We start from the raw sequence: 23,988 nt of genomic DNA on the forward strand, positions 1-23,988 counted from the left end.
AATTAATGAAAACAAGCTGCTCTCTGCCTACAGGAAAAAAATGAGAGATTTTTCTTAATTACATTTTTTGCTTTGAATCACATCCTGTAGGTTGATTAAATCCCCTTAGAAGTCCACACACACAAAAAAAAAAAGGGGGGGGGGGGGGGGAAGAGCAGAGCTCTGCAATGTGAACCTCAGAGGTGGTGGTTGCTTGGAGAGGATCAGCTGGGCTCTGGAAGCTGCTGTTCAAAGCAGGGTAAGAGCAGCCCACAAGACAGTTTTTATTGTTTCCATCATGTCACTGCATAAATTTATGTCCAGGGCTCTGGGCTGCAGAGAAATCTGAGCTGGGCAGTGTGTGTTAGAAATAAATGGGCTGTGGGAAGGGCTCAGGTAAAGGCAGAGCCCTGGAAGGCTGCTGAATCCCTTGGCGCAGCAAATCAGCCTTTCTAAAGCACTTCATGCAAAGTGGCTGCATCAAGGGGTTAAATACAGAAAATCTGAACAGTCAGAGGACAAGAAGTAGAGTGAAAGGTGCTGCAGAAAATGAGCCTGCTGCTGAGCAGGCACCCTGAGACTTTCACCTGTGCTCCGGCTGCAGCTGCTGGCACGTGCTAGGGGAACTCCAACAGCAACCAAGTCCACTCCTAGATCACTTTTCAGTACCACAGCAGAGCACTGTCTTGTGAGAACCAGCACAGGAACTATGTGGACAGAACTGTCACAGAATCACAACATCACATGGGTGGAAAAGGCCTGAAGAGCATCAAGTCCAACCATAATCCAAGGTCTCCCTGTACACAACTCTTAGACCATGGCTTTGAGTTCCTCATCCAAACATCTTTTAAACCCTGTCTCCTAACTCAAAAATAAACATGCCAGTTGTCTGTACCCTCACTGGGGGCTCATGGGCACAGGTCAGAGAACTGTTTGGGTTGGAGAAGCCCTCCAAGATCACTCAGCCCAGCCATCAACCCACCACCACCACGGCCACTAAACCATGTGCCCCAGTGCCATGGCCACACATTTCTGGAACCCCTCCAGGCATGTGGACTCATATCCTTCCTGGAAGACTGAATCTAACCTCCAGTGGAGACAGCAGACAGTAAAAAGACATCACTCATTCAGTTAAGCACTGATTGACACAGGTCCTGTTCACCTGAAAACGTCCCACCAGTCCTGAGTCAAGCCAGTCCAGAGAACAACCTTTACCAGGACTGACTCCTCACTCACACACCTGGCACCCAACGATTCCATCCAGAAGCCACCTTCCAAACTCTTCTTTGAATGCACTACTAAAGATCTACTTAAAAACCTGCCAATCCCCCAACCAATGACAAACAGTCACAGAATCACAGGATTATAGAAGTGTTTTGATCATCCAGCCCAACCCTTCTATAACTCCACCAAGGCTGGGGCTAAACCATGACCCTCAGCACCACATCTCTGCCTCTGGGAAACACCTCCAGGGATGGGCATTCAGCCACCTCCCTGGGCAGCCTGTGCCAAGCTGTGAGAACCCTTTCAGTCAAGAAGTTTCTTCTCATGTCCAACCTAAACCTCCCCTGGGGCAACTTGAGGCCATTTCCTTTTCTCCTGTCACTTGTTCCTAGGAAGAAGAGACCAAGGCACCCACCTCACTGCAGCCTCCTCTCAGGGAGCTGTAGAGAGCAATGAGGTCTCCCCTCAGCCTCCACCAGACTGAACAACCCCAGCTCCCTCAGCCTGTCCCTGTTGGGTTGACAGTGGGAGTTGTTGATCTTAGAGGTCTTTTCCCACCTTAATGTTCCCGTGATTCCACCTTATCTCCTGAAACCTTTGGTGCCCTACAATGGCATCTTTCCAGGCTTTCTCTGCCTGTGTGGGGGATGCTCCACTCCTATCCCCTGGACATTGTCAGGGCTTGGCCAGCTAAGCAAGCCTCAGGGCATCTTCTCACTTGTTATTTGGCATCTGGAGTACCACAGAGAGAAGCTGAAAGACAAAGGCCAAGAAAAGCCCAGGGCCCCACTCACCTGAGAGGCCCCACCGCAAAGGGAGCTGCTGCCAGAGCTGAGCTCACACGGCCCAAAGGCGAGCTGGAAGCTGTGCTCTCTCACTGTGCAAACTGGCTGGTAGGGTGTGTGCAGCTGTCACAATTCAGTGTAAAATGGCACTTCTGGGACAACCCAGCTTTACACTGGCACTTAAAAATAAGACAATACCCAAGCACTTCCTTGGGAGAAGCAAATCTTGCCCCCAAAAGACCACTTCATCACTATTTGTGTTCATTCACAACGCTGATCCCCTTACTCCCATGGCTCTGAGTGAGGGCGTGAAAATACAGCGATGAGGCAATGACAGCATTGCTGACTCGTCTGGGTTTGACCTCTGAGGAGCAGCTCAGTGTCATCCTGCAGCAGGAAGCAGTGGTAAAACATTTGTCTAGATGAAAGACCTCAAGCAGTTAACCTGCTCAGCAGAGGCAGCGCAGCTGGGCACCATGACTATGACCTCTGCCCAGAAGGGGAAGGAGAGCGGTGCAGTGCTGTGGCAGCCAGACAAAGGCTGGTGAGGGCTCAGCAGGACAGCGCCAGCAGTGAGAGAACTCATGGCACTCTGTGCAGAGCCAGCCTGGCTTTCCTTTCTGATGATCTCAGGCTTAGCATCTCTGTCTCCACATCACATCTCACTCTGGTCTTCAGCTCCATTCAAATCTCTTGCTTCCGTTCCAGTTTAATTCTTTTGCCCCCTCAACAAAGCTCCTGGTGGCACTGAGCACCCCATGTGGGTAGAAGCCACTGCAGAGGGACTTAGCCTTCCCCTCTGGCACCTGGCTGTTGGTCTGACTGCAGGGAGCTGTGACACTGCTCTCCAGCAGAAACCAGAGGAACCTGATCAGCCTCTTTAGCCAGTCCAACCTGTGCTGGCAGGTTCACTAATTCCTTATGCAGATATGAGGGCTGGGGATGCTTCTCATTTTTGATCCTAAGCTCTCCTCCTTTTTCCCAAGGAGCCACTGTCACACATCCACTTGTCACCAAAGCAGAAGGCCTTCAATATTTAGCCACTATTCTTTTTTTAGCACCACACAAAGAAGTTCTGGGCTTCAGCAGTTTGTTTCCAAAGCAGCAGCATGCTCAGACCTGTCTGTCTGGAGCTCTCTGCCTCAGGAGGCACAGCTCAGGCTGTGAGCTTTCCTCTCCACATGGCAGGCAGCTGCCAGCAGCAGAGCAGGGCAAGGGGTCACTGCAGCTGCTCAGCCAGCTCCCAGGGTTCCACCACCACGGCCAACAGCCTGCAGTGTGGAGCTGGGGCAGGGCTGCAGCAGCCTGCAGCGTAAGGTGACAGCGTGCCTGGCAGAGTGGCATCAGACTGGCTGGCTGCACAAGGCACTGCACTGTCCTCTGTGCTCAAAGGATGGACACGTAGGGCAGAGTTCAGAACAGGACTCCTTGCTGTCCTGTCCCACAGATGGGCTGGCTGAGCCCACGGAGGATCTGGAGATGTGCTGGCTGCATGAGCAGATGCTGCTGGGAGAACTGCATCTCCTGACCTTTGCAGGTCAGACGTGAGCGAGATGGAAACCATTGGCACTGACTGACCAGCAGAAGAGATGGCTCAGAGCAGGCAGATGCTGCCCCTCACCCTGTAGCTATTGATCAGCGTTGATGAGATCCTCCCTCAAGTTTCTTCATCTCCAGGCTGTTTAGGGTCTAGGCCTCTCCTCCTAAGGTGGATTTTCCAGCCCCCAACAAAGGGAAGCTGGGAAATGTAGTGAATATATCCTTTTATAAAGGAAGTGAAGAAATCAGCAACTTTATCCCCTCAAGGTAACTCCAGCATTAGGACAGGAAGGTGGCAAACATAAAGTTCTAATTTGCAGGTAGGGCAGAAATCACCTCCAAACCTGCCTGCTTTAGAGGACACTTACAGGGTACTCTAGTCATGGTTACAGAATCACAGAACCACCTGGCTGGAAAAGACCTTAAGACCATCCAGGCCAACCATAACCTAACATCTCTCTGTACACAACTCTTAGGCCATGTCCCCAAGCTCCTCATCCAAACTTCTTTTAACCCCCTCCAGGAATAGTGACTCCAACACCTTCCTGGGCAACCTGTTCAGTGCCTGAGAACCCTTGCTGGGAAGAAATTGTTCCTAATATCCAGACTGAACCTCCCCAGTGCAATTGAGGCCATTTCCTCTCCTCCTGTCACTTGTCCCTAGGGAGAAGAGCCCAACCCTCACCTGGCTCCAGCCTCCTTTCAGGGAGCTGTAGAGAGCAATGAGGTCTCCCCTCAACCTCCTCTTCTCCGGACTGAACACCCCCAGCTCCCATACCCTGTTGCAGACACTGCACAGACTCTGGGTGTTTGCAATGCTCACCATGAAGGTGAGGAACAAAACTCTGCTCCCTGACCAACAGAAGAAAGCAGCTGCAGTGACAACTTGCATGAGGGCAGAGGGAACGGGCAGGGCAACAGGGTTTATTTTGCTGCAACATGGAAGACAGGAGATGAGCAGACAGCAGATAGTCTCTCCTGTTTCTAGGGATCTCGTGCACACTGAATGCTGGTGGAGTTCCCCAGACAAGGAGCTTTAGCAAACCACATCTGTCTGCAGGGCTAACAAGCTGATGGCACTGGAACCTTTTCCTGCAGTTTCACACTGCCTGGTTCTCACTTTCAGAGCAGAGAACGCAGCCCCCAGGTGCACAGAACAAAACCTGAGCAAGCCTCTCAACTGCAAACCGCAGGGTTGTGCAGCAGGAGCTGCTGAAACAGTCTGAGTGCTAGGCTGAGACTAAAGCCTCCCAAACACCTGACCCCACAGGACTCTGCAACCTTCCAAGCACCTCTGAAAATTCTGGAGATCTATTGTTTAATCTGCTTCCATGGAGCATCCACCATGGGGACCACTGCTGGGGAGAACTGCTCACCCTGCTGAACGCTGGGAGGTTGTCAAGAAAGAGAAGTCACCACCCTGAAGGGAGGTAAATTCCTATACTTCCCATTCTCCTTACCATGAATACCAGCACTTGCACAGTAAGGGCCAGAGCTTCACAGATTGCATTGAGGTGGAAGGGACCCTCAAAGGTCAGCCTGTCCAGCCCCCCTGCACTCAGCAGGGACACCTCCAACTAGAGCAGGCTGCCCAGGGACACATCGAGTCTGATCTCTAATGTCTCGAGGGATGGGGCCTCCACCACCTCTCTGGGCAGCCTGTTCCACTGTCTCACCACCCTCACTGTGCAGAAGTTCCTCCTGATGCCCAAGCTGAACCTCCCCTGCTCTGGATGGTATTTATGGAGAGCACAGTGGTCCATGCTGGTTGCTGGGGAATCACCACAAAGCTGCTGCTTCAAAAAGCCTCCCACCAGAATTCTGAGCACTTCTGTCCCCCTTTTCCCTTTCAAATCCCCTCTCCCACATCCCTTACTGCAAAACCACAGCACAGTCCCTCTCTTTATCCCATCAACTCCTTCCCCTCACATTACTCAGGTTAGAGACCAGCTCCCTACAGTTGGTAGAGCACAGTGGGAGCTGAAAGGTGACCCTTGGAGGCATCCCCATGTCTGTGGACCCGAATTCCCAGCTTCCACTGGGATAGGAGCTTCCTCCCGTGGTGGGGCACACAGCAGCTGTTCTGTGGGGTGCAGGAGTTTCCTCTTGGCTAGGCCAGCCAAGCAGATGATCAATGGCACAGCAGCAGGCCACGATCAGCAATAAGCAGGATAATTGCATCCCAGACATGTAATTAACAACATGCTCCACTTAATGAGTGGCCACGGCTGTGATTCACAGCACAGCCCTCTGCAAGGCTTCCATTTTAGGCTACAAAGCTGGAAGACTCAGAACCCTTCCACAAAAAGGTCCTGCCTGTGATGATGATGTTCTGCTTGTGACATCACTCCAGCTGTAATTGTTATCCCACACTAGAGGAGCAGGGCAGGCAGCAGCTTCCAGCAGGCAGCTGGCAATTGGCTCATGGTGGTTTCACTGCCTGGCACCTTGCTGCCTTGCAGAAAGCTCCCTTGGTTTCTTTCCTAAAATCAGAGGCAGAATTGCTGACTGAGAAGCTCCACATCAGCCCTGAACTGCTACACTTTAGTTTCCAAATAAATTGTAAAGAGATGCATAAAGGGAATCATGGAGAGGGTTGGGTTGGAAGGGACCTCAAAGATCATCCAGTTCCAACCCCCTGCCATGGGCAGGGACACCTCCTGCCAGCCCAGCTTGCTCAAGGCTTCATCCAGCCTGGCCTTGAGCACCTGCAGGGAGGGGACATCCACAGCCTCCCTGGGCAACCTGTTCCAGTGTCTCCCTACCCTCACTGTCAAGAATTTCTTCCTCATCTCCAGTTTCAATCTCCCCTCTTCCAGCTCAAAGCCATCACCACTCATCCTGTCACTCCCAGCCCTTGTCAAAAATCCCTCCCCAGCTCTCCTGCAGCCCCTTCAGGTACTGGAAGGCTGCTCTGAGGTCTCTTTGCAGCCTTCTCCAGGCTGAACAGCCCAAACTCTCTCAGGCTGTTCCCATAGGAGAGGTGCTCCAGCCCTTGGGTGATCTTGGAACCGTAACTCAAACCAGAAGCCTGGAGCTGGTTGTTTCCAGTGCCAGCATTCCATGCTTGGTGACTGTTAAGTGAACTGTTCACAGGTTAAGCAGTGCATGGCAGCATTTTCCTAGAAGAGGGAAGGCCGTGGAGCAGCAGCATGACCACCATGGCTGTTGGCAGTCCTGGCCTACACCTTTGCATCCCGAACCTTTGCAGTCAGGCTCTGCCCAGGCAGGTTTTGTCTGCTTGGTCTTTTGGAAATGAGATGTGTTTGCTGCAACAGAGATTTCTATGGAGGTGCTCCAGAAACCTGTGGACATGGCACTCTGGGATGTGGTTTAGTGGCCATGGTGGCCTCAGGTCATGGTTGGACCTAATGAGGCCTTTTCCAACCCAAACAAGTCTCTGATTCTGTCTGTGTTTTCCTGTGTTTAGGTTAAAGATTTATCCAAGACAATTTCTTACCTTCCTTCTTGTCTTGAGCTCCTGCACCACCTAAGGATGTGCTGAAAACCACCTCATAACTGAGCCAAATGAGCGAGGCCTGAGCACAGATCTGTGTAACCCAATGAGATACAAGTCTCCTGTCACCCCCTGTGACACAGAGCCTGGCACAGCTGAGGACCACACTCTTCTGGAGATGAGTCTCCTTCTTCTGCTTTCCACTCCATGGGAAATGAAGAATGGCTGGTTGGTCCACATAGCTGCACACCCATTGCCTTTCCTCACCTCCTACACATCACCCAAGCTGCCTCCAAGGCTCTGAAAAAGGAGATCCCATGAAGCACAGCTCCTTGGAATACCAGCAGAGGACATCTATACAATCAGAGAGCCAGCAAATCATTCAGGGTGGGAAAGCCCTCTGCCAAGGCTGGGGTTAAGCCATGGCCTTCAGCACCACATCTCTGCCTCCGGGAAACACCTCCAGGGATGGACATTCAGCCACCTCCCTGGGCAGCCTGTGCCAGGCTGTGAGAACCCTTTCAGTCAAGAAGTTTCTTCTCATGTCCAACCTAAACCTCCCTGGGTGCAACTTGAGGCCATTTCCTTTTCTTCTGTCCCTTGTTCCTAGGAAGAAGAGACCAAGGCACCCACCTCACTACAGCCTCCTCTCAGGGAGCTGTAGAGAGCAATGAGGTCTCCCCTCTGCCTCCTTCTCTCCCAAAGGATGGACTTTGGCAGAAGTCCCACACTGTGGGTTTGACTCCCTCTGAGTCCAACAGGAGCAGGAGAGCTCTGCCATGCACTGCAGAGCTGGTTGGCAAAAGCTTTCTCTCCAAAGATGCCTTCTCCTCTGCTCATGACAGCAGGCTCAGCAGAGCTGGCCACAGGAGATGGACAACAAACGTTCCTCTTACTGCAAGGGTGGATCTGCTTGCTCTTACCCCTAGGGCTTGCCTCTGAAAGGCTAACAGGAGAGCTTTAGGCTCTCTCAGGGTCTTGGGGGCAGCGCCAGACCCCAGGAGCAATGCTGAATGAGGTGTAGGAAGCCCTGACCCCAGCCTGTCCCTCACAGCTAGCTCCTGTGGTGGTCTTTCCATAGGAAGGGTCTCTGTGAAGCACAACACAGCACATGCAGAATGAGTCCTTACAGGATGTGTAGATGGACAAGCAGCTCGCTTTCTAAACTGGTAAAGCCAGAGGCTAAGGAGGACTGAGGAGAGTTTGGCACAGGACAGGTTTTATCCTGCATAAACCAGGAGGATTCGAAGGTGGAATAGCCCCTGGGACTCCTCTGGAAACTCAGCTTCTGTCCAGAGTCTTGCTCTCAGCTCCATCATTTTAAGCATCCCATAAAGACACCTGGTGGGAATGAGGGGCAGGGATGAGGCAAAGAAAAAGAAGGGACCAACTCTCACTGACAACAAATGGGACCAACTTCCACCAGGAAACACCAAAGGGACTGACTCTCACTACCAACAAATGGGACCAACTTTTACTCTCACCCCAAACCAAGCAACCCAAACATCAAAGCAATTTACTCTTCATCTTAATGGCAGAGTGGCAGCAGCTGAGAGTTTCCTAAGCATTCTGTAAGTATGATGATGATGATCCTGACTGAGCAGGAAGCTGAGTACCTCTGGTTACAAGCTGTACAGTTTGCTAGGAGCTGCATAGATTTCCCAGCCTTTGGAGTGTGGCTAAAATAAACTCTCACTATGTGCTAGAAGCTTTTCTTTCTCTGCTGACAGGAACCCAGTACACTTTTGCCCCCTCTTAACCAACCCAGTGCACTTTTCACTCCATAAATCTCACATTACTTCCTTCCTTTGCATTTCTTCTGCACCAGAAGGAGGAGCTTTTTTTAACAGAAGGCTTCTATGGCAGCAGGAGGAAAACAGCAAATCAGGGGGGAAGCTGCATAAGGAAAGTAAATCAAAAGTAGTAAAATGATGGAGATCCAGCAAGCTTTGTTGGGGGGAAATGGCTTTGGAGTTGAGTGAATCCAGAGCTGGAGAAATGTGGCACGTGAGAGAACACCACTAAAAATCAGCCCTGCCCCTAACAGAAGAGATGGGAAATGAAGCAATAATTTGTAACAGAAACAGGGGCAAAACCTGCTAGGTTTGCAGGTCTGCAATGAGATGCACGTTGGAACAACTGCTAATGGCAGGCAGGCAGAGCAGTCTTCAGGGGAGAACAGCACAGAGCAGTTCATGAAGAGCCTAACAATCTGCTCTGCAACACAGCATCAGAAAGAGCACACTGCCTGCTGCTCCTGCCCAGCTAACCAGGGCTTGCTCCAACAGGGGAAGTCCTTCCTGGATTGAACTTGATCTGAAAAAATTATCAGTAATGATGCAAATCTTTCCTGGCAAGTGTTTTTAAGCAGTTCTTTAAGTGACAAGAGTGCAACACAAATGGAAACATCTGTGGTCACAAGGGCTTCTGCTAGGCACCGGATCCGAGCCACAGAATGGTGGGGTTGGAAGGAACCTCCAGAGATCATCCAGTCCAACCCTCCTGCCACAGCAGGGTCACCCAGCAACACATCCAGATGGGGCTTGAAAGTCTCCAGAGAAGGAGACTCCACAACCTCTCTGGGCAGCCTGCTCCAGGCCTCCAGCACCCTCACACCTAAGAAGTTTCTCCTCATGTTAGAGTGGAACTTCCTGGGTTCCAGTTTGTGTCCATTGCCCCTTGTCCTATCACAGGACACCACTGAGAAGAGCCTGGCCCCTTCTTCCCCCTCCCCTCCCCCAGATATTAACAGACATTGATCAGATCCCCTCTGGGGCTGCTCCTCTCCAGGCTCAACAGCTCCAGGGCTCTCAGCCTTTTGCTCCTCACACAGATGTCCCAGTCCCCTGTTACAAACACTCCAAAGGCATCTTGCAGCCCAGCTGCCTGCACCGTGGCCGGGACATTCAAAGGGTTAATGGCAGAGCTGAGTGTCTGCTCCATTTGCTGATAAGCAGAGAATGTTGTAATTTGGGGGATTTATGAATGGCTGGGGTCAGGCAGCAGCCTGCAGACAACAGGGTCTGTGCCTTACCTGCTGGGCAGGGACAATCCCTGCACGCCTGAAGCCCCTCAGCCCTCTAAGCTGCTCACTCTGTCACCCTGGCAGCTGGCACCGACTCAATTCTTCTCTGGTAGTTTATCTTTCTTTCTTCCTTTGTAGCTAAATAAAAACTCCAGAGCCCTGTTAGCCAACAACTGAGAGTGAAGTCACCAGGCTGCCACCCCCACCCCGAGTCACTCCACTGAGGTTTTCATTATGGATTTGCCAAGCCAGGGTCAACCAGAGGAAAACAGAAAGCACGTGGAGCAGCATGGCAGAGGATCCTCTGCCAAGCTGGCAGCTCCCTTTCAGCATGAGGAGGTGCAGCCTGCAAAAAACCATGCATTTTTCAAACTAAAAATGAAGAAACCCCAGTGGCCAATATTGCTGCTTGAGTGTGGACACAAAGCCAACTCCACAGCCTGCTCTGATGCAGCTTGGTAGAACAATCCCTTTGACATTCCAGAGGTTTGCTATTCCTTTCAAGAGTAATTAAAAAAGGACCTAATTTTCCATCAAGCAGGCAGTAGAAGTGACAGGTCTGAACTGCTCCATTTGCTAGGTGACATCTTCCTTGCATTAATTAGCAGGAAGGAGGATTAGCTAAAGGGATGGGGCTAAGCCAGTGTCAAGCCAGCCCAGAATCAAGGCCAGCCGGCTCTACACCACCAGTGCTTACTCCCACCCATTTCCAACAAGGTTTTGGCTCAGTAGAAGACGCTGGACCACTCATTCTCCTGAGCCATGCTGAAGAGGAGTCCCATGGAGAAGACAAGGGGGCATGGGGGACAAGTTACTGCTGGGGAGATTCCCACTGGACTCCAGAAGGAAATGATTCCCCCTTGGACATGGGAATCATCTCGCGAGGGAAGCTCATTTCCACTGCACCATCACCTGGAAAGGCTGGAGCAGGTGACCCCTGGGGTCCCTGCCAAGCTGGCACACTGTGATTCTCTGCAAGCTGGCTCGAGTTAGAGTCAAGAGGCTCTTCCAGCCCCATGCAGCCAATGATTCAAAGGCAGTGCAAAGGTGGTCACCTGCAGGCTGCCACCACCTGGACCAGGCAAGCTCTATACTCTACATGATGGCAAGGTGACAGCCTCAGCCATGAAGCTGCTCACAGCAGTGAAGCCCACAGCTGCACTTTAAACCCCTTGTTTGATTTTGGGTACAATCGAATATTTGGCTGAAATGACATTGTTCACAGATCACAGCAAGGGGGGTCTTGGAAGAGACCTCTAGAGATCATCCAGTCCAACCCCACTGCCAGGGCAGGGTGCACAGGATGGTGTCTTCTGCTGGAGGACAGTCAACTGGGTGGGAATGTGCCACTTCCTTTGTAACTTCCACTCTCAATCTGTCTTGCTCCCCTAAATTCCAAACCCTTTCTCCTCCAAACAGCCAAAGGAGTTCACCAAGACTGCAAGAGCCAAACCAGTCCCATTGTCATCCACAAACTGCAGGTCTGGTGTGCTTGAAGTGGCTTTTCCAGACTCAGCTGTCCTCCATGCCTGTGCCAAGGAGGAGCAGTGACCATGGACCTGAGGTGTGGCAGGAGCAGCCAAGGCTGGAAACCTTCCTTGGTGTCAAGAGTAAAGGAGAGCAGAGCTCTGGAGCAGTCTGCCCAGAGGAGGTGGCATTGCTGTCATTGGGTTAGTCAAATGTCTGTCAGTGACACAACCACAGCTGCTCCTGCCTGGGGAAGGCAGGAAGGGCCAGCTGCCTTCTGCAGCCTCCTGCTGCCCTGTTTTCTCTGATCCCTGATTCAGCCACAGCCTTGAAGCACCCTGGGCTGGACTCTATTCTCACCTCGGGGTATTTTTAAACTGCTGCAGCCTTGCTGACTTCAGTGCAGCTTTTCCTGCCTGTCCTGCAGGTACATGTGAGAAGAACCAGCACTCACCTTTCTCACCCAAGGGATCTGCTCTCCCCTGTGCTGCACAGCTGGCCCCTGAGCTGACTTCTATAGCCTCATTAAAGCAGGCAGTGGCAGTGACTTGATTAAATCCCTGCACTGCCTCAGTGAAAATCTAAGCTCCATTGTATGCAGCAAAGGCAAAACCAATGCTGAGTAGAACCACAGAATTGTGGGGGTTGGAAGGGACCTCTGAGTCCAACCCCCCTGCCAGAGCAGGGTCACCCAAGGCAGGTCACAAAGGAACACATCCAGATGGAGCTTGAAAGTCTCCAGGGAAGGAGACTCTACAGCCTCTCTGGGCAGCCTGCTCCAGGCTGCCAGCACCCTCACACCAAAGAAGTTTCTCCTCATGTTGAGGTGGAACTTCCTGTGTTCTGGTTTGTGTTCATTGCCCCCTGTCCTACCACAGAATGCCCTCTAAGATCATCCAGTCCAGCCATCAGCCCAACACCACCATGGCCACAAAACCATAGCCCCAGGTGCCATGGCCACGCATTTCTGGAGCACCTCCAGGGATGGCGACTCCACCACCTCCTGTGGCAGCCTGTTCCAGTGTCTCACCACTCTCACTCTAAGTGGGGTCACTCACTTTCCATGCTCCCACATCCCAGGAACAGAACTTCATGGTGAAGATACCAACTTGTTGGCTGCTGACTCTGCTCGTAACTGAACCTGGCACATTTCCTCTCTTCTGCTCTAATTGGGATTTGAATATTTGTTTACCTCAAGTCAAAGTTATGAAATCCCCTGAAACACAAAACTCTTGATGAAGAAGTCCCCAGAGCACAGAGGAGATTTAATTTACTCATGCAGGGCTTTGAGGTTTGGGTCTCCACTGAGCAGGACTTTATTTCCTTGGGATGCTGCAAGATTGCATAAAACCCAGAGGAGCCCTTCCATCCCACCCCATTCTTTAATGCTATGCTCTATTGGTATCTAATATACCCAGAGTAGCTGATAATACATCATAAACCTGTGAGCAGTTCTGGGCCCCTCAGTTCAGGAAAGATGTTGAGTTGCTGGAATGTGTCCAGAGAAGAGCAACAAAGCTGCGGAGGGGTTTGGAGCACAGCCCTGTGAGGAGAGGCTGAGGGAGCTGGGGTTGCTTAGCCTGGAGGAGACTCAGGGGAGACCTTCTTGCTCTCTACAACTACCTGAAGGGAGGTTGTAGCCAGGTGGGGGTTGGTCTCTTCTCCCAGGCAACCAGCACTAGAACAAGAGGACACAGTCTCAAGCTGTGCCAGAGGAGGTTTAGGCTGGATGTTAGGAAGAACTTCTTCCCAGAAAGAGAGATTGGCCATTGGAATGTGCTGCCCAGGGAGGTGGTGGAGTCACCATCGCTGGAGGTGTTTAGGAAGAGACTGGGTGAGGCACTTGGTGCCATGGTTTAGTTGATTAGATGGTGTTGGGTGATAGCTTGGACTTGATGATCTCAGAGGTCTTTCCCAAGGTGGTTAATTCTGTGATTCTCTAAAATCACAGAATCACAGAATTGGTTTGGCTGGCAAAGACCCCTAAGACCATTGAGTCCAATGTGTGACCTGCCCTGGGTGACCCTGCTGTGGCAGGGGGGTTGGACTGGATGATCTCCAGAGGTCACCACCACTGTGTGCTAACTTTCTATAAGAGAATCCAATCTATTATTGGAGTGTAGATGACTCTAAAAAGCTCAGGATTCCCTTTTGTTTTTAAAGGGATTTTTTGGTGTCCCCATTATACATAAAACCTCTTTTCTTTCAGATTCCCTTCTCAGCAGCTCGCTCCCTGTTTACAAACCTGCCCTGCCTGAGGCACGTGAAAGCAGTGACTCAGAAACTGGATGCTCTCATTTTCTTTCTAAATAAAATAAAATAATAAAAGGAAATAAAAGAAAATGCACTGAGACAGACCAAGCCTTCCGAGAGGACTGCAGCAATTATATCTGCACAGCTACAATACAGCCCAAGCCTTGGCCCAGGCTTTGATTATTGAACCATGGCTGAAGTGAATGGTTTGGCTTTCAGGCAGCAAAGCAGCACATTCACTCAGCCCACAATGCAGAGAGGCAGCTTTAATTAAACCTTATCAAAAGATGAAGGGACAATAAACTCCATGCCCATTCCACAGCACTCTGCTTTTCAGCTGCTGAGCTGAAGCTGGCCGTGTTCAGGCAGTAATTAAACCAGTGTCCAAGGAATGCTGGGCTTGTGTTAATGTTGGTAAAGATTTAATTAGTTCAATTATCTGGAGAGCACCGAAGGCTCAGCACAGCACCCATTTCTTCAGGCTTTTTGTACACACCTTAGATCAAAATACATTAAACTGGAATAGAAGGGAACAAAGAGAGCTCTGCTGTTGCACCCCAGCTCCTTGAATGGCTCATTTTATTGCCCTCACTGGAAAGCAAGGTCTCAGAAAGGGGAGAGCTGAGCTCAGACTTACCACAGCCAGCTCTTGCTGCCCTTCCCAGCTGGGATTCACCCATTCTGCCCCAGCCATTTGTCCCTTCCTAGCTGTCTTATCCATTCTTCCCCATCTTTTTCCTTTCCCAAGCCAACTCGCAAAGATGTTTTGCACAAAATCCATGAGATTTCAGCAAAGCAGCCTCAACACTCCTTTAAATGAGAAACAGCAGAGGTGCTTTTCCACTGATGAATGTTGTGCCGCCTTCCAGTGGCAGATTGCAGTCCTTTGATGGACAGTGAGGCATGGAGGCAGCAGTGGGAGCAGTGACACAGACAACTGTTTCAATCTGTCAGACACACGGACAGACAGGAGGGAGCAGCTCGAAGAATGGAGTGGCCCCAGGGCGGCCTGACCTTCCTGGTGGGAAAGCAGCAGAGCACAGGGCTCGACAAGCTCCCAACAAAGGAGGGGGTCTGGGCCCCCCCCGGGCTCTGACACGCTTCTCACAGCAGAAAAAACAACCCAAAGGCAGAGCTGGGGCAGGGGCTGTGGAGTGCTACTGACAAAGGCTGAGTGCTGCCTGGGGATGGCAGCCCCACGGCCTTACAAGCAGCAGAAGATGCAGACCACAAATACTGTCTCCTCCCTGGAAGGGTTCCAGGCCAGGCTGGATGGGGCCTGGAGCAACCTGGTTCAGTGGGAGGTGTCCCTGCCCATGGCAGGGGGTTGGGACTGGATGATCTTTCAGGTCCCTTCCAACCCAACCCATTCTGTGGTTCTCTGATAATTTTGCTACACACAAGCTGTGAGCCCTGCAGTGAGCCCTGCAGTGAGCCCAGCTCCTGCTCTGGAACACTCTTCAACTCTGTATCTGCAATGGTGTGGCCAGCAGGAGCAGGGCAGGGATTGTCCCCCTGCACCCAGCACTGGGGAGGCCACACCTGGAGTGCTGGGTTCAATTTTGGGCCCTCACTCCAAGATGGACATTGAGGGGCTGGAGTTGGTCCAGAGAAGGGCAAGGAAGCTGGGGAAGGGTCTGGAGAACAGGGCTGGTGAGGAGCAGCTGAGGGACCTGGGGGTGATTAGTGTAGAGAAGAAGAGGCTGAGGGGAGACCTCATTGCTCTCTACAGCTCCTGTCTGGAGCCAGGTGGGGCTTGGGCTTGGTCTCTTCTCCCTAAGAACAAGTGACAGGAGGAGAGGAAATGGCCTCAGATTGCCGCAAGGGAGGTTTAGGTTGGACATGAGAAGAAACTTCTTGACTGAAAGGGCTCTCAAAGCCTGGCACAGGCTGCCCATGGAGGTGGCTGAATGTTCATCCCTGGAGGTGTTTCCAAGAGGCAAAGATGTGGTGGGCCATGGCTCAGCCCCAGCCTTGGCAGAATCAGAGAATGGTTGGACTGGATGAGCTTAAAGGACTTTTCCAACCCAAACCATTCCGTGATTCCACTGATTCCCAGGGGCTAGCTAAACAGCTCGGGATGAAGATGGTTTGACTTGGTTACCTTAGAGCTCTTCTCTAACCTTAATAATACTCTGCTATGAAGAGCTTCTGTAATTCTAGCTCTCCAAGATGTCTGGGAGAAGACAAAAGGCTTTTGCAATGCTGCTGTTCTATAGAAGCATTCCTTGTGAGCCCATGGCAGGCAGCAGAGCCTGCAGCCTTCAGTTCAGACTAGGTTTCAGCCACTGACCCTCTCTTTATTTGTAAATCCACACCTTCCAGATTTTTTTCCTGGAAATGAAATTGCATCATGCAACCCAAACTGTGCTCCGATGTGAGGCAGCTGACTGAGCATTGCAAATGAGCTCTGTTGTAATTTTATGGACAACAGAAAGATGGATTTTACAACAGCAGCTTGCACAAAACCCCCAACCCTGCACCGAGCCTTCTGCATCCAGACACAAGCCCCTGCCCCGCGCTCATCGCGCGCGGCTGCTCGCCGCTGCTGTCCCCGGCACTGCTGACAGTGCCCAGATAAACCATTTGCAAGTGTGTCAGGTTTAATTAATACAACATGACCTGATCATTTCCACAGCTGGGGGAAGAAAGAAGTTGGCATTCTTTAAAGGCAGAGCTCAACCTGGAGATTATGCAAAGCGGCCTCATCGCCGGCGCGGCTCCCGCGCACAGGCAGCAGGGCCGCGTCCGTCCCCTCCAGTGCTAAACAAATGAGACATGAAATCAATTCCACTCCACAGCCATTGTCCCCACTGGGGATTAGCTCTCCTCCTCTGCTCCCTCCACTGCGCCTTGCATCCTGTATGCTGCTAATGAGCTGGGGGCTCTCTGTTCCAGGTGGCACCCCCTGCCTGGAAGTCGTGACACTTCCCATTTGGAATGCTGCTGGCATTTTCCCGACAGCTCCTGCTAACCAGCCTCTGACCTGCTCCTCCGACTGAATCCTGGCCTGCCAATCAAGCCACCAAATGATCTTCACAGTCACTCCCAAAGCAGGAAGGGGGGGCAACAGAAAGAGAAAATGGGGGAGTAAGAGGAAAAGGCAGGGAGCGGGTGATGGAGCAGCTACCTAATGAGAGCGCTCCCAGCCTCCCTGGCAGCTGCGGCACCGCAAACCTGCTGGGAAAATGAGGCCGGGACAGAGCGGATCGCTCGGTGCCGTGATTGCTGATTGCTCCCCACCCCAGCTCGCCGGGGGAGCAGTGCCCCCGAGATGTGCCATTTTCCGAGGAGCACCAGCTAATGTCACCAGATAAACAGCAAACAGCAGAGTCCTTTCTTTCCCCTCCTTGCCACCATCAATATGCATACCTCATCGCTGCGCCCTGCCCAAACGCCTTCCGCCGAATTAATTAGGAGCTGCAAGCTCGTTAAGTGCTCGGCTGCACCTAGGGACGGTTATGAACGTGGGGGTGGTTGGGCTGTGTTGTTGTTGTTGATGCGAGCCATAAATAACATTTTTTTAACCTAATTTAAATGCTGGCAGCATTTCACACCTCTGTATTTCCAAGTGTCTGCAGAGGCTGGATGTGGCTCTGGGCTGGGAGCAGGCAGAGCCGTGGCAGTGACTCAGTGGTTGGGATTTTCTCCCGTTTGTGCTGTGACAGATGACTTGCTGCTGGATGCTGGAGCAGACAGGGACAGGCTCCCTCTGCAGCTCGCTCTTTACCTCCCGATAACCAGTGCTGCTCGTAATCCAACTCAGGCGGGGGGACTGCAAGCTAACTCGATTTTTAATCCATGTGCAATGCACAAGGGACAAGAAAGGGAGCAGAAAGCAAGAGGGAAATGCAAAATTCGGGGAGGGGGGGAACTTAAATAAAAGCCTTGTCAACACCCAAGGGAGCAAAAGCAATTGCACAAGAAAAATTTCAGGGAGAAAACATAAATAAAAAGCATTTAAGGGGAAAAAAAACCCACAAACTTTTAAATAAAAAGTTGTTGTTGTTTTCAACAGGAAAGGGAGCAAAAGCAATTGTACAACAACAAACTAGGGGAGAAAAACTTCAGTTAAAAGGGGTTTTGACCAAGAAAGGGAGCAAAAGGAAGTGCAGAATAGAATAGAATAGAATAGAATAGAATAGAATAGAATTAAGCAGGTTGAGATCATCAAGTCCAACCTATCATGAAAAATTTCAGGGAGAAAACTTAAGTAAAAAGCATTTCAGGGAGCAAACTTGAGTTAAAAAGCTTCTCCCCCAGTGCCACTGTGTCTGGCTGCAGTATAGATGCCAGACATGAAAATGCACAATTGTCTGTGTATTTGCTACAAATTAATGTCATAAGAGCTGGTACAGAGTGAACAGCTCCTGCTAGCTGCTGGCAGGTGCCAAGGGCAGGGAGTGAGCCCTCTGCTCACTGAGTCCCAGTGCAGAGATGGGCCAAGATCGCACAGGGTGGGTTACCCCACAGGGGCACAGAAGGATGGAGAGAGACAGGTTTGTTTCTGCTCCTTCACACACCCTAAGAGCCTAGGGGTTTTTGTTTGTTTCTTTGGGCTTTGTTTTGCTTTTCCTCAGTGGTATTCCTCTAAGTTAAGCTATTTTATTGGAGAAGTTAATACTTCATTGGAGAATTTAATGGGGGTTTTCCTGAATTTTTGGAAGCTCTTCCCCCTCAGACCTTTTTGGGGCAATTTCCAAGCAGGAGCACTTTGGAAACCCATCCACCCAGTTGATGGGGCAGAACTGAAGAATCTGAGTAGTTTATTGGAGAATGCCATATTTTATTGGAGAACTCAATATTTTTATTGGAGAATTTAAACATTTTTGAGCTTTTTTTTTTTTTTTCCTTCCTGAATTTTTGAGGCTTTTTCCTCCTCAGACTTTCTGGGGCAGTTTAGAAGCAGGAGCATGTGGGACCCCCCATGCACCCCGCATCTGGGGCAGGAAACTGAGTGTGTTTTTCTGGGCCGAGCTGTGAACCACTGCTGCATTTTTAGGCAGGAATCTGGGAGCATTCAGTGCACATTCTCCAGTGGGTGTTGCCTCCAGAGCCAGTTCAGTTTCTTTGTTTGGTAGAGACTCTGGCAATGCAAACTTCAGGCTCAAAATAGCAGCAAGCAGCTTCCCAGGAGGATGCCTCTGGAATGGGCACTACTCAGATGGATATTGTTATTTTGTGTGTACGCAGACTGGCTGCAAGGGGAACGCTCTGCTCATCCCCAGTGCTGCTAACGATGCCTCTCATTAGCCCAGCTGTCTCTCTGGGTTACAGGCCGTGTGTCAGAGCTGGAAGCCTCTGCTTTGTCTGGAAAACCTCAGTTTCTCCCCTTCAGTGGTTCCACTTTTCCTCTGATACAAAGCCTAACCCAGGAGTCACGTGAGAAAATAATCCTGAGGGAGAGGTGACTGTCCCCGGGAGAATGGGGAGCACTGGGACCCAACTCCTGCCTCCCTCCTGGTCATTGTCACTCACACATTGTCCTCTGCTCATTCAGATGTCATCCCAGGCTAGCAGCCCACTGCAGCTCAAACAGCCTTTCATGGCCAGGCACTCTTCAGCATCAGCAGCCCACAAAGAGTGTCTGGTGGGAAAGGTTTGGCAGCCTCAGTGCACACACAGCACAGGACTCTGCTGGCACAGAGGATCCCAGCTCCAGCTCCTCCACTCCCCAGCAGGCAGAGTGCAAAGCCAGACAAGCAGTGCTGGAGCTGAGCACTAGTGTTCAAACAGCACCCAGCTCTCCCTGCTGCAGGAGCCATTATCCAGTTAAACCCTTCCACACTCCACATGGCTCTGCCCAGTGCTGAAGGCCAGTTGCCATGCATCAGAAATGAACTGGAGATAGGCACCAGACAAAAAAACAGGATCCTGTCCTTGAGAAGAGTTCTGTGGGCTAGCAGCAGTGCTGCTTTTTCTCTTCTGCAGGCTCTGCAGCTGATCTGGCCACAAACACAAAGTCAATGTATAAGAAAGTATCATGCCACTAAGTTTGTGGCTGCTAACTTCACATAGAGTAACACGAAGGACATCACTGCAAAGGAAGTCACCAAGGCCTGCTGGCCATGCAGATCAGAAATATTTGTCCTACAAGAACAAGTGTGTGACTATAAATACAAAGTCCTCCCTTTCTGTGACAGAATCCCAGAACAGTGGAATTGGAAGGGACCTCTGGAGATCATCCAGTCCAACTCCCCTGCTACAGCAGGGTAACCTAGGGCAGATTGCCCAGGATCACAATGCCCAGGTGGGGTTGGAAAGTCTCCAGAGAAGACAACTCCACCACCTCTCTGGGCAGCCTGCTCCAGGGCTCCAGCACCCTCACACCAAAGAAGTTTCTCCTCATGTTAGGGTGGAAGGGGCCAGGCTCTTTTCAGTGGTGTCCATTGCCCCTTGTCCTACCACAGGACACCACTGAACAGAGCCTGGCCCCTTCTTCTTGCCCTCCACCCCTCAGATATGGAAATTAATCAGATCCCCTCTGGGGCTGCTCTTCTCCAGGCAGCCCCAGAGCTCTCAGCCTTCCCTCCTCACACGGATGTTCCAGGCCCTTCAGCATCCTCATAGCCTCCCTCAGACACTTTCCAGTAGATCCCTGTCCCTCTTGAACTGGGGAGCCCAGAGCTGGACACAAGAAACTCTGTCTCCATCAAAACGTCCTTCTGGTACCACAGCTTCCAAACCTACTAAATGAATCAGTTCTCGTCCCTGCCCCAGAAGTTAACACCAGAGCTGAGAGGCTGTCTCCACATCTGAACAAGGGAAAAAACACCAGACCAGACTGAAGGCAGGCTTTAATCTGCTGGCACCAGCACAACCTGCCAGTGCCACTGACGCTGCCCACAAGGCTCACACTGACCACTGTGGTGCAAATCCACCAGCAACATCAGCAGTGTGGGAAAGGCTCAGCTGAAGATTGTCTCCTGTTGCTCTGAGGAGTGCTGAAGTGAGGAGGACTTCCACAGACAGCTTGCAGCAGGGCCTTACCTGCACTCTCCTGGGAGCACAGCTCAGTGCTTGCTGTTGGAGACACCTTTGCCATGACTGTTGGTCTTCCCAAAGACTCTCATGCTTTCCCCAGACTCTGGCTGCAGCCTCACATTCGGGACAGTAAAAATAGAAGACACTGGAAAAAAATAAATAAAAAGGCAGTTCAGACACTGAGGTTTTACCTGCAAATGCCCCAAAGTAAACATGGTTGCTTAATGGACCTGCAGAGATGGAGTCTGTCCTACAAAAGCTCTGATTTAAAAACAATAGGATATTAGATATGGCCAAATACAGGAACAGGTGAACGTGAGCCAGGGTGTGCCCAGGTGGCCAAGAAGGCCACCAGCACCCTGGCCTGGATCAGCAGTGGTGTGGCCAGCGGGAGCAGGGCAGGAATTGTCCCCCTGGACTCAGCACTGAGGAGGCCACACCTCAGTTTTGGATCCCTCACTCCAAGGAGAGCATTGAGTGGCTAGAGCAGGTCCAGAGAAGGGCAAGGAAGCTGGGGAAGGGTCTGGAGAACAGGGCTGGGGAGGAGCAGCTGAGGGACCTGGGGGTGTTTAGTGTGGAGAAGAGGAAGCTGAGGGGAGACCTCATTGCTCTCTATAGCTCCCTGAGAGGAGGCTGGAACCAGGTGGAGGTTGAGGTCTGCTTTCTAGGATCACGTGATAGAAGGAGAGGAAATGTCCTGAAACTGTACCAGGGGAGGGTTAGGTTGGAGATGAGAAAACCTATCTTTACTGCAAGAGTGGTCAGGGATTGGCACAGGCTGCCCAGGGAGGTGGTGCAGTCCCCATCCCTGGAGGTGTTCCAGAAATGTGTGGCCATGGCTCTTGGGGCCATGGTGGTGTTGGTTTGATGGTTGGACTGGATGATCTCAGAGGGCTTTTCCACCCTATGATATATCTGCCATGGTCAATACTACTGACTGCAGAGCTGTGCCACGTTGTGTAGTAGTGAGGAGGCCACAGGATCTGTCTGTGTTCACACATCCGCTCTGCTGTCCCCGGGCCTGTCCCTGCATTTAATGAACTACAACAGCAAAGGGTTTCCCAAGGAGAAACTTTAACCCAGAGAAGCGGGCTCACAGAAGCTGGTAGCTGCAGCACACAGGGAACATCTCCCCACCCTGCAGAGCAGAAGGCTTCTTTGTTTGGTGAGGATGCTTGCAGGGGGATCCCAGCCTGACCAAACAGAGCCGCCTGTGGTGTTCGGGACTGGCGTTGTCCTGCCTTGCATCTGGGCTTGTGCTCCATAATGATAATCTGCCAGGCACAGAAACAGTCCTTCTGGAACTCAGAAATGTGACTGGAGGCATTCAGCAGAAGCTTGCTTTAAAAATCTAACGATTTTCCATCTGCATTCTGCCCCCTTCAAAAGGTTCCCCTGCTCCTGATGTTCGGCGTTATGCAAAGACGTGTTGCTGCCAATGGATATCACCTTATGGTTGTGCTGCTGCAAATAACCTGCTGTGAGCTGATAAAAGGATTAATGCAGCCAAAATTCTTAATCTGTGAAATTACAAATTAAATTCTCATATTAAAAATACCACCCTGAGGTATTTTTTGTGGTTTTAATTCCCCTCTGGTGTTCTGCATACATTGTGCTTGTTAATGACTAGGACAAGGCTGTCTCTGTTGGCAGCCTGCTGCAGAGTGATAATGTGCAGGCATTTGCTTCACTGATAGAGCTGGATTTAACCACTGCCTGATAAACTAAGTGGCAAGTGGGTAATAAGTCCACATTAACAGAAAAAGTGCTGCTGCAGGATGCAGAACTGGAAATCCTGGCTAGACTAAATCCCAGGCAGCAGGATTGAGCTGTCACTGCTGCGTGGTGAGGTTTTGTTTTCCCTTCAGTGGAAAAGGGATAAATGCAGCGGCACTCTGGATGCTTCGTTCATCCCAGAGGAATCAATCTCTTTCAGCCCAGGAAGACTTCCAAAGGCAGCACAGCATCCTTTGGATCTTCAGCTTATAGAGTCCCACAGCCAGCAAACTGCGTGGTGGGACAGCATGGCAGGAGAGGAGAGCGGGGATCTGTTTGCAAGGGCAGGACACAGACTGTGACAGGGCTGGGAATGGACAGAGGTTATGCTGCTAGTTTGAACTCAGTCCCAGAAACACAATGGTTTGGGTTGGAAGGGACCTTTAAATGTCATCCAGACCAACCATTCTCTAGCTCTGCCAAGGCTCTGTCCAGAGAAGGGCAGCAAAGCTGCGGAGGGGTTTGGAGCACAAGCCCTATGAGGAGAGACTGAGGGAGCTGGGGTTGCTTAGCCTGCAGAAGAGGAGGCTCAGAGGAGACCTTATTGCTGTCTACAACTACCTGAAGGAAGGTTGTAGACAGGTGGGGGCTGGTCTCTTCTCCCAGGCAACCAGCACCAGAACAAGAGGACACAGTCTCAAGCTGCACCAGGGGATGTTTAGGTTGGATGTTAGGAAGAAGTTCTTCACAGAAAGAGTGATTGGCCACTAGAATGTGCTGCCCAGGGAGGTGGTGGAGTCACCATCACTGGAGGTGTTTAGGAAGAGCCTGGATGAGGCACTTGGTGCCATGGTTTAGTTGATTAGATGGTGTTGGGTGATAGGTTGGACTTGATGATCACAGAGGTCTTTTCCAAGCTGGTTAATTCTATTCTATTCTATTCTATTCTCTCAGCACCACATCTCTGCCTTTGGGAAACACCTCCAGGGATGGGGATTCAGCCACCTCCTTGGGCAGCCTGTGCCAGGCTTTGAGAACCCTTTCAGGCAAGTGCAATGAGCCCCTGCTCATTAAACTGGACCAGGCTGTTCACAGCCCTGTCCAATCTGACCTTGAATCTTTGCAGGACAGGGTGCTACCACCTCTCTAGATGTTCATATACTACAAATGGGAGAGGTATAGCACAGTACTGGTATGAAAGGGGGTTGGACAGCCAGGCCACAGCACCAGCTCAAAATATGACTACTGATGATGAGGATGAAAAAGCCAAAGTTCTGGAAGATAAAAGTTTTCATGCTGACACTGATGTGACCAAAAGCTGTTGTTGATTAATAACCAGAAAGGGAGCTTGCTTTTTGCAAGTCAGGTTTCCAGTCAGTCACAGGTACACACAGGGGCCACTGCTGCAGGCCTGAACTCCTTGCCTGAGTACTGGACTTAGATCTTCTGCTAATGGATGTCTGCTTGAAGGCAGAAAAATCACAGAATCCCAGAATGGGTTGGGTTGGAAGGGACCTGAAAGATCAGTCAGTCCCAACCCCCCGCCAGGGGCAGGGACA

The 23,988-nt window shown here is 51.2% G+C and overlaps 1 protein-coding gene across 6 annotated transcripts in view; it reads right to left on the minus strand.

Annotated features, from left to right (window-relative positions):
• CDK14 (cyclin dependent kinase 14) overlaps positions 1-23,988 on the minus strand; it is a 147,698-nt gene that overhangs the window by 39,926 nt on the left and 83,784 nt on the right. For all 6 annotated transcript variants that reach the window (XM_054161029.1, XM_009904763.2, XM_054161030.1 and 3 more), the window contains one exon: positions 20,720-20,858. In XM_054161029.1, the coding sequence (XP_054017004.1) occupies positions 20,743-20,858 (116 nt within the window). In that variant the 3' untranslated portion in view covers positions 20,720-20,742. The remainder of the gene's footprint in view (positions 1-20,719; positions 20,859-23,988) is intronic.

The sequence above is a fragment of the Dryobates pubescens genome, chromosome 4 (genome assembly GCF_014839835.1).
Source record: "Dryobates pubescens isolate bDryPub1 chromosome 4, bDryPub1.pri, whole genome shotgun sequence".
NCBI lineage: Eukaryota > Metazoa > Chordata > Aves > Piciformes > Picidae > Dryobates > Dryobates pubescens.